Source organism: Oncorhynchus tshawytscha, linkage group LG28, assembly GCF_018296145.1.
Source record: "Oncorhynchus tshawytscha isolate Ot180627B linkage group LG28, Otsh_v2.0, whole genome shotgun sequence".
NCBI lineage: Eukaryota > Metazoa > Chordata > Actinopteri > Salmoniformes > Salmonidae > Oncorhynchus > Oncorhynchus tshawytscha.
Window position 1 is genome coordinate 22,322,238 of NC_056456.1, and position 10,836 is coordinate 22,333,073.

The 10,836-nt window shown below is 43.5% G+C and overlaps 1 protein-coding gene across 2 annotated transcripts in view; it reads right to left on the minus strand.

Moving 5' to 3' along the window:
- The window catches only part of LOC112226931 (zinc finger SWIM domain-containing protein 5), a 48,739-nt gene extending 47,881 nt beyond the window's left edge, over nucleotides 1-858 (minus strand). For both annotated transcript variants that reach the window (XM_024391614.2, XM_024391613.2), the window contains exon 1: nucleotides 330-858. In XM_024391614.2, coding sequence (XP_024247382.1) covers nucleotides 330-819 — 490 coding nt within the window. In that variant the 5' untranslated portion in view covers nucleotides 820-858. The remainder of the gene's footprint in view (nucleotides 1-329) is intronic.
- Between the last annotated feature and the right edge of the window lie 9,978 nt (nucleotides 859-10,836).

Below are 10,836 nucleotides of genomic sequence, written 5' to 3' on the forward strand. Positions count from 1 at the left end.
ATTTTTTAACAGCTGAGCTGATACAGATCAACGTATCCGGCTTCCCAATGAAACAGAGTAGCCTAGCCAGCCATCTGAATTTAATGTAGGCTAGATCACTCCGTTCACTTAATTCGATCCGAACCAAATTAATGTCGGCTTATGCTAAAATTGCTTCAACATAGACCAGTTGTTCCATACTTTTGTTTTCATGGAAAAACTTATACCATTACTAAATGCCAGCCTACCCTTCCTTGATCGAGTTAGGGCTTAGGGGCACAGACTAATTTGAAAAGCCGTGTAAGAGGAGAAGAGGGGCAGGGGCAAAGTGCTGTGATTGTTCCACTTACCGACTTGTAAGACATTTTCCACACAACCAGTCTCTAAAAGCCGAATGCCCCGACGGAAAGGCAGTCCATCTCCGGTGCCCGCTGCCCCCGTCGTACTGGTAACCCCTCCAGGGACAGCCCCGGATCCAGCGGGAGCCCCTGTTCCTACCGCCGGACCCTCTTCGCCGGCGACGCGGCACTGAAACGACGAATACATACATATTTCCCTTTCGTTCCTCGGAAAAGACCAGTACACTATACGGCGCTGTACTGGCTCTGGGATCCGCTCGAAGCGCTCCTCCACCCTCTCAAAGGCCCATTTCTCCGCTACAGCCTTTGCCGCACAGTCCAATAGAGATTCCGGGCAGCGAAACCGAGAGTTCGGAAAACCTGGACCAGGCCCTGGACCAGGCCCTCGGGGAGCCGGGCGCAAGCACAGTCGCTTGCTGGCCTGGGGTAGAGATAGATGAAGCGGCGGCTGAGGCGGTAGCTCTCCACGTCCCTCCGCCATGACGACCAGATAAACACTGAGGACCGGCGACCTGCTTCAGAATCGCACAACCGAGAGGAGGTCGTCACAAGTTACCACAGCCACAAAGTTATAAACCCCGCCCATTTATACAATTTATCTTCTTAAATGTGATTTTAAACCTAACCCTAACATTAACCACACTGCTAACCATATGCCGAACCCTAACCTTTAATTAAGGCCAAAAAAAGTAATGTTTGTTTTTCAGATTTTTCACGATAGCCAATTTTTACTTTGTGGCTGTGCTATCTAGTGGAAACTGGAGAAGGGGTCTGGGAGTTGAGGGGTTTAACGTCACCACCAATAACAAACACTCCCCAATCACATGGCAATACCGCACTGACAACGCACCACTGCTACTCCCCTCTTTATATGTGTGTGTGTGTGTGTGTGTGTGTGTGTGTGTGTGTGTGTGTGTGTGTGTGTGTGTGTGTGTGTGTGTGTGTGTGTGTGTGTGTGTGTGTGTGTGTGTGTGTGTGTGTGTGTGTGTGTGTGTGTGTGTGTGTGTGTGTGTGTGTAGTTGTTGTCCTACATTATGTGGACCCTAATGTTCTAACAATTCACCCAAATGTCCTGAAAAGGTAGGAAAACAGTAACTTTTTTGAATGGCAGGACTTGTTTCAGGTCTTGAATTGGTTCAAATGCTATGTTAAGCTTAAGGGTTAGGTTTAGGGTTTTCGGGTTAAGGTTAGGGTTTTTGGGGTGAAGGTTAGGTTAAAAGTTAGGGGTAGGTTTAGAGGTTAGGGAAAATATGATTTGTAATGCTCAAGTGTGTGTATTTATCTACTCTGCAACTCTTAAGACAGACACACACATCTTTACTCACCTCAACTTTAACCTTGACCTATAAAGTGGAAAAGATGATGATATTTTTTCAAATTTGTCTTAAATAAATCATTCAAAAAAAATCTGAAATAAACATGACATGGAAATAAAATGAACATATCCAAGTAGTAAAAACCCTTCCCTCCATTAAATCCATACCTTTACTGACTGAGATTAATTACAAAGACACTAATTGGAAAATTCCAGCCACACCATTTACTTCAATGTTTCCAATCCAGCAAATATATATCCTCAGAATTCTCATTCATTATCAGATTTTGTATCAAATTGACACATTATAAGTCATACAGTACATGTTATTTAGGAACAGATATGATTAGCATTCCTAAAATATTATTTTGTTGAAATATAATTTGATCTCTGAGAAATTAAGCTAACTGATAGTACCCAAAGTGGCCATTTATATTTATAGAATTTAGATAATATTAAATACATATTCTACCCAACATCCAATTTGGACCAAACGTATTCCTACCAATGAGTAAAACATGAGGAATCCCTTCCAAAATAGTAAAAAACCACCTGGAACCCACACCCAATGCCAATCCCAACCAACAATCATTATACAGTATTAGTTCTCTATGTTTGACAAGTAGTATGAAGCTCTGACTTGGAATATTGCTTCTTCATACTATGTAATGTATTGCCTGTGATGCTGGTGTTTTTTCCAGCCACTGTTCTGAGAAATTAGCCATTGAAGTCACTTGCATTATTTACTATAAAGTAGTGTGAAAGTACCAGGTTTTGACCACTAGTTGCCTGTGTTCCTGCTATACTGCCACACTGTTTTATTTATTTTGCTGGTCTCTTCTGTTTATTAAATAGATCAAACATTTCCTTTGCAACTTTGGATAGAAAACCAATAGATTTGCCTCATTATGAAAATTAATTGTGTGGTCATCCTCACAATTCAAGCCAGTTCTCCACGACAGCAATTCAGTTTGTCCTAATAGCAACCTAATGCTTCAACCCAACTATCATTGAATAGACCAACAAGTGGCCGCTCTCTGAGAGGGCTAACCCAATGCAATTCTCAAATGAAGACTTTTCCTACAAGCCTAAAAGTTGAATGGAGAAATGGGCTACGGATTAAAATGTCATGACAACCCTAATAAAAATAATTAATGGCATGGCAGTTTTATGTTTTTCAATAAAATGATCAGGAAACAGCTCTATATGTATTGTGAATAGTGACATTAAACCCTTTACCATTGAAGACCATAACATTGAAACCATTAGAACTGCTGTGGCCTAATGGTTTGCTTGTTCAGCAGGAATGGTCTAACAGTAATCCAGACCTTTTTTAAGGGAATAAACCACACACAAAGGGGCCATTTCCTGGACACAGATTAAGTGTAAAAGAAGGACAAAATTATTTGCTTTCATGGAGGACTTGCTTGAATTGTGAGGATGATCACACAATTTATTTTCGTCATGAGCCAAATATATTGTTTTTCTACCCAAAGTTGCAAATAAAATGTTGTGATCTATTTGATAAGCATAAGAGACCGGCAACATTGATAAAATAGTGTGGCAGTATAGCAGGAACAGTGGCATCTAGTGGTCAAAACCTGGTACTTTCACACTACTTTATAGCAAATATTGCAAGAAACTTCAATTACTAATTTCTCGGAATAGGGAGAAAAAAACAGTATTAGATCCACATGGAATACATTACATAGTATGGAAAAGCAATACTTCAAGCCACAGCTTCATACTACTTGTCAAACAAAGAACTTGTACTGTAAACGGGTATCAAAACCTGGGTCCAAATTGGATGTTGGGTACTATATCTATTGAATATTATCTGAACCCTATAAATTAAAATGCCCAATTTGGGTGTAATCAATTAGCTTAATTTATCAGAGATAAAATTCTAGTTCAACAAAATATTTTAAGGAATGCTGATGATGCCTGTTTCTAACTACAGAAAGGCTTGCTGAAATGACATAGTCAGAATAAACATGGTATATAATAAGAATGTCCTGAATAAGTAAGCACATCTTCTTCAGTAACAAAGCTTAAATCAGCCAGTGTCTCTGATCAATCATGCAGTCCTCATTTAGAGACAGTGACAAACGTTGTCGATGCTCGATTACACCCAGACTGAGTGACTGAATGGTATTTGCTCCAATTAACATTGTTATGAATAATTAATACTAGGGGGATTCACAAACTTTACACACAGACTGAGGCTGTGTGCGTTTGGGAGATTCACCTTTCTGGTTCGTTTCTCTTTTAGCTTGGCATAATTATATACTTTTTTCTTTACAATCTTCATGCTAGTCAGGACTATCCCAGGATGGCTAGGAGAATAGGGAACAGGGAATCATGAATGTACAGTTCGGTTATTATCGATCAACCACCTATTTTGTCATTCTGTCTACGTGAAAAATAACGCACCTATTTTGGTTCATACATATTTGAAGTCACTCTAATTCTATTTTCACCCATTTTCTTGTTCAGCCCGCCTTTCCGAAAATGTTTTTACGTAAAACTGTGAAAGTCGTAATGTTATTATTCATCAGTGTCAGTGATGAAAAGCACAGTGTAGATGTCCTTGGGTCCTTTTCAGTTCCCTCTTTTTCCAGACCTTGAATAATGTAAAAATATCAAACTTATCACAGGGTTGCGAGAGATCAGTCAGGCCTCTCTGTGAAAAGGGAGGGACAATTCTTTTATTTTGAAGAAGATTTTGTCATTAGGACTCTTTTAGCCAGCAACTCAATGTCTGTCGCCAGGTAAAAGCAACTGCTCTCCTCCCTGCATGCCACCCCCCTGACTGGTTGTGATGAAATCTAATAGTTTCTGAAAGCGTTTCTATAGCTGACAATGTGAAGGAGAAGGACATTTAAATACAGGCTTTTTTAAAACGTGCGCACGCACGCACGCACACATGTACACACATAAAGGGCAGAAGCTGCAGTTGTGTGTTGAGGCCCTGGCACCTTGTTCCCCCGCAGAGAGAGTGAGGGACACTCCTGGAGGCTGCTGTTGTCATCCCTCCTCGCTCTCTTCTCTCTCTCCTCTTTTCTCTTTGAGGAGGTCGTGTCTCTTTGAGGCTCCCAGCCAAGGAGCTGTTTTGTCAGTCAGTGGAGATGAGATTGCCTGGCCTCATTGTCCTTCAGAGCTCACAGGGATCTATAAAGCCTCTTTCTATCTTAAAGACTGCCAGTTCTGGAGTCCAGCTGAGAGCTGTGTGAAGGGTGTGAAAAGGGAATCAGAAAGCTTTTCCCATCATGGGTGGCCCCCAGCAGTCTGCCCAGCCTGCTGCCACTCTCACCAGCTCGTTGACTGACGCACTGGTGTTGCTCCTCACATGTTTCACAAGGGCAAACACCACAGATAGTGCATACGGGCCATTGGCCACCATTATATAGGGAAGATAATGTTTTAGTACAGGCTTACCTGGCTGGATCGTGATAGTTCACGAGGAAGATCAGACATTTTGTGGCATTTGGGGGAAACGGTGACAGCTCTTTCCACTGCAATGATAATTGAGGTGACAGTGATGCGGGATGTTGTTTTGGGTAAACACAGTGTTTGTTTGTTTGTCGGTGTGCTCTGAGACAGAGCAAACAGCAGGTATGAGAGTAAGTAATGACAGGACTCCCAGCATGCGTGCTACAGTCCAGTCGAGTGCATATAGGGTGAATATGACAGGATGACAGCCCACAACAGAGGACACCAGCCATGTCTGTCTGTGTGTGTGTGTGTGTCTCCCAATTCCTTTCATCTTGTTTTTTTCAACGGGATACTTTCACTGTTGTATGACAACGGAAAATAAATGCAACAAATGCGTGTTAATGTAAAAAATGACTTGGAACCCCCCTGCTTCTTATTGTCCTCCACTACATCCCTGCTATCTTTGTCAACTTCTCTGTCCCCCGTCAAAGAATCCCCTTTTGGTGCATAATTACATCAAACAATGGACCAAACCCAATGGTGGATGCAACCTGTTACCAAGGCAACTATTATAGATTTAAGGGAGACAAGACAGGTAATTGTAAAAAGATTGATAGGGGACAAGGGACTGGGAAAAGCCTATCAAAGAATATCTCAGAGGGAATTACAATTACATAATGACAGGGCTTCTCTTCTACCAAGCCGATAGGCCCTCGTTCGTCTGCCACAAGATAAAGGCCACGACTGCTCTCTTTGTCATTCTCCTGCTATATTGACTTGCACAGATATAGGCTTAGGGTTGTTTGATGGCTCAATGGCAAACAATAAATATTCTATCAGTATTTGAGATATAAGTGATCTCTCAGGCAGGTGAATGTGTTTTAAAGATCTGGGTAGTGTGTAATGCACTAACCAAACCATTGTCTTGTATTCTACAGATGAATCGACAAAACATGACATCTGTAGTGATGCAAGAGTCTGATTCAACCCCCTTTTTGTTATTCCATTCCTTTTTTCTGACCACCATTTCCTATTATTTAATACGTGCAAGAGAGGGAGAGTTCTCCTGCATTCATATACTGGTTTCATCTTCCTCTTGGCAGGTTCAGTTTAGACTTGGTCTCCACAACATAGACGGGGGTGTTGTTCACTCTCTTCTCTCTGACTCTCGGTCTAAGAATGCACTTTATGTGGCTCGGGTGGTGTCAGCGGAAGTTCCTGTCAGTCTACCTGTCTCAGTGTATAGCTGCAAGGGCGTAGCTTGGATCTAGGCTTGGAGAGATATATGGAAAGAAACATCAGAAAATTCCCCTGGGACGTTGGGGTGGAGGACGGTGGAGGCCGTACGTATCCCTTCCCGACAGCCCCTCGGCCTCAGGCCCTCAACCTGGTGACGTCAGCCGTTTGTGGGCAGGTTGTGGCATTGCACACCGGCGGTTGGCATACAGTGAACAATGGCTGTGTTGATAGAGGAGCCAGCACTACCTGTAGGGCCTGATTTTGATCACAAAGGCCTCCAACCCCCTCCACAGGCCCGGAGCTGTCAGCAGGCCCAGACATCCATTAATACAACCATGTGACTCAGAGTTAAGTGGACACTGAGCAGCACAACACAACACTACTCACCCGGTGTGAATAGGGAATTACCCACGCAACCTTTTGTTTCACAATGCCTCGACGAGAAGGGACGGTAGCTGTGGAATGGGCTAGTGTTGCCATAAAATACCTTTTCTGTCACTGGGAAGGAACATCACTTGTTTGCTGTCTACTGTTCAAATAATCCATGTTTATTTGAACTGTGTCTTGAGTGTATCTGGGTGTGCCCTGGCCCCAAACTAAGCATTTGTTGGGCTGACAGTGTGATGATTAAGGCTGAGGTGTCAATTTAATTAGGTGTTTGTGTATTGGCCAGACACCGCTCCATAAAGGCACAAGACATGGGGGTGATTTTTTATAACAGATAGCTCCTCTCAAGGGCGCCTCTCATCTTGGAGGACTTCCTCCCTTTGCCCCCCACCTCCAACTAGCCACACTCCCCAAATCCTGATTGGCTGATGAGAAGGTTATTAGTGGATGTAAGCCACCCCTTCCTCCATGGCAGTGTGCCTCTCAGCAAAGGGGGTAGAAACTCTTCATAAGTCTCCGCCCCCCTGGTCTGCACCCTTACTACTGCAAGCAATGGCTGTGTGCCCACTACTGGAATGTCCATGTCTACTTTACTCCAAATACTCTTCTCTGTTCACTTTTTACTCCTCCTCTCTTCTCTCCCCACCCGTCTGTCTCTTGTTTCTCCCTCTCGTTTGCCGCTCCTTTCTCTCCCTCTCATTCTCTCTCATCTCTTTTCTTTCTCTATTGTTGGTGCCCAAATGGTATTTCTTCCAGCTATAGGAGGAGGAGAATGACTGTTGGTCTCTGGAGAGGCCTAAACACAAACACAGGGAGTGACCGTCCACTGATCTGGCTTGAGTGATGGGTTTTATCTAAAAGACAGTGGCTTTTATTGGCTCTGTTAATGCAGCATTTACTGTGGCAGGACTGATGTGTCCTCTGGGGCAGTCAGTGGTGCAGCTGCAGTTTAGGGCCTCCAACGCTGGCTTGTGAGTGACCGCCCAGCCCCAGACCAAAACCAGGATTCCTGTCAGATGACCAAGAGGCTCTATGGTTACTGCAGCAGAATCCTCAGTGGTAATTTAAGAAGGATGAGGAAATTTGTCCAAATGGAGTCCATTTACTTGAATTCTCTCTCCAGTAATATCTCTCCCTGCAATCCATCTGTTATTAGATGCTCTCAATGTGTCTCTCTGTTCTCCCTCTCTCTCTGATCTGAACTGAAGAAGCAGGAAATGACCAGTCCCCCCTCTGTTCTTGTCTACAATGCAGCACTCCACATCGTCTCGGCTGAATTGGATGAAAATGGCATGTGTTGAAATGGCTGTTGTCTGTCTCAGGCCTATGGTGTCTGATTGGTGGGATGTCTCTAATGGTGTTAGGGGGTGATTTCACGCCCAGCAGGCCTCCGGGCCCCATCAGCCTCCATGCTGGCCAAGTGGCCTGTGTGAATACTGGGGCTGGGGGCGAGGAGCCCCCCTTTATGGTGATAGGCAAGATGTGTGTATTTGATCAAGGGAGAGCCCAGGTCCTTATTTGCATGTCAACGGAAATAAATACCTCTTTTAAAGTAGACAAATAGAAGAGATTAGCAATGTAGATAAGCCATCATCGAGCAGAACATCCCACCCTATTTGCCCTAGCAAAGACAGGAATAATTGAATGTGTGGCATTTCTGTTGGAAAAGGTTTATTTTACGTGATTGCAACCAGTATGCTTTTATTGCTCATTTTAGTATAAAGCTCAGTGTTGTTTCAGCCTTGCTCATTTTAGTATAAAGCTCAGTGTTGTTTCAGTCAATGGAACAAATTGTATGGAAATTTGAGTTCTGAATTGACCCTGCCTTCACCCCCCCCAAACATTCAGACACGTGTGAACCAGAGATGAACAACTGTTCCCTCTAATTGTAACCACAGAAGGCCAACCGCGGTACTGCAGGCATTGTAGCAGAAAACAGGATCCCCATTATAGTGAATGGGAAAATGACCATCTTCATGGTCAATCTCTGTGTGAATAAAAATACTTTTTGAAGATAATCATAGTACCAAAAATGTCTTCTAATAGACCATTTGTATGTCCTTGAATCAATTATTTTAAAATCACACACAGAAGAAGTTATGAGGATAATTGAGTTGCTAATGGCAGCCTGCAGTAAGCCGGTCGGCCTTCAACTTGAGTTACTCAATGAGAGGGGGCAGCACTGTGCTAGCCTGCAACGTCACTTCCTGAAGGAGCTTAAACTGACTTCAATGCGCTAATGAGTCTTCACATCGGAATGAAAGGCTTCACATGATCAATGGCTTTGTCCATTCATAGATAAAGTCATTGGTGTGAATCAGTGGAGGCTGCTGAGGGGAGGACGGCTCATGATATTGTCTGGAAGGGAGTAAAATGGGGTGAATGGATTGGTATAAAACATGAAAACCATGTGTTTCACTTTGTTTATGCACAGTTTGTTTATAATTACTTTGTTTTACAAATATTTGAGTAAATGTGGAGTTTTCTTACATGTGAAATGGTGAAGGGTTTCATACCATTCCTTTCCACTTACTCCATTTTGGCCATTATTCTGAGCCGTCCTCCCCTCAGCAGCCTTCACTGCTGTGGACACGTGAACACGTTTTTACGTGTGAAATGTTCTCATGAGTCAGACATGTGGTTTTTGGACATGAGTGACGTTTCACATGTACATTTTCACATTCTAATTTCTAACTACTTCCAGCTACATCTAGTACCCCATCTAGGGACCTACCCTGCTTAGCTTCAAAGGCAAACCAGCAGTGAGATACAGGGTGCTATGTTGCTGGAATGAATGTGCCAAAACTTGCAAACAGGTAAAAAAAAAAAAAGCAGCGAAAGCAAAGGCCAGGGTATTATAACCAAATAATGGGAAAATTGCAGGAAAGAGTGAGACTTTTTATTTAATTGAGTTATCATATATATATGTATATATATATATATTTTTCACGAGAGGATTGCACCATATACTCTATTAAAATCAACAGCCTCCAACAGTAGAGACTAGTCAGTCAGTCCAGTTAAAGTCAACAGCCTCCAACAGTAGAGACCAGTCAGTCAGTCCAGTTAAAGTGAACAGCCTCCTACAGTAGAGACCAGTCAGTCAGTCCAGTTAAAGTCAACAGCCTCCTACAGTAGAGACCAGTCAGTCAGTCCAGTTAAAGTCAACAGCCTCCTACAGTCCTACAGTAGAGACCAGTCAGTCAGTCCAGTTAAAGTCAACAGCCTCCTACAGTAGAGACCAGTCAGTCAGTCCAGTTAAAGTCAACAGCCTCCAACAGTAGAGACCAGTCAGTCAGTCCAGTTAAAGTCAACAGCCTCCTAAGAGACCAGTCAGTCAGTCCAGACAACAGCCAGTCCAGTCAGTCCAGTTAAAGTCAACAGCCTCCTACAGTAGAGACCAGTCAGTCAGTCCAGTTAAAGTCAACAGCCTCCTACAGTAGAGACCAGTCAGTCAGTCCAGTTAAAGTCAACAGCCTCCTACAGTAGAGACCAGTCAGTCAGTCCAGTTAAAGTCAACAGCCTCCTACAGTAGAGACCAGTCAGTCAGTCCAGTTAAAGTCAACAGCCTCCAACAGTAGAGACCAGTCAGTCAGTCAGTTAAAGAGAGCCTCCTACAGTAGAGACCAGTCAGTCCAGTTAAAGTCAACAGCCTCCACAGTAGAGACCAGTCAGTCAGTCCAGTTAAAGTCAACAGCCTCCAACAGTAGAGACCAGTCAGTCAGTCCAGTTAAAGTCAACAGCCTCCAACAGTAGAGACCAGTCAGTCAGTCCAGTTAAAGTCAACAGCCTCCTACAGTAGAGACCAGTCAGTCAGTCCAGTTAAAGTCAACAGCCTCCAACAGTAGAGACCAGTCAGTCAGTCCAGTTAAAGTCAACAGCCTCCAACAGTAGAGACCAGTCAGTCAGTCCAGTTAAAGTCAACAGCCTCCAACAGTAGAGACCAGTCAGTCAGTCCAGTTAAAGTCAACAGCCTCCAACAGTAGAGACCAGTCAGTCAGTTAAAGTCAGTCCAGTTAAAGCCTTAAGTAGAGACCAGTCAACAGCCTCCAACAGTAGAGACCAGTCAGTCAGTCCAGTTAAAGTCAACAGCCTCCAACAGTAGAGACCAGTCAGTCAGTC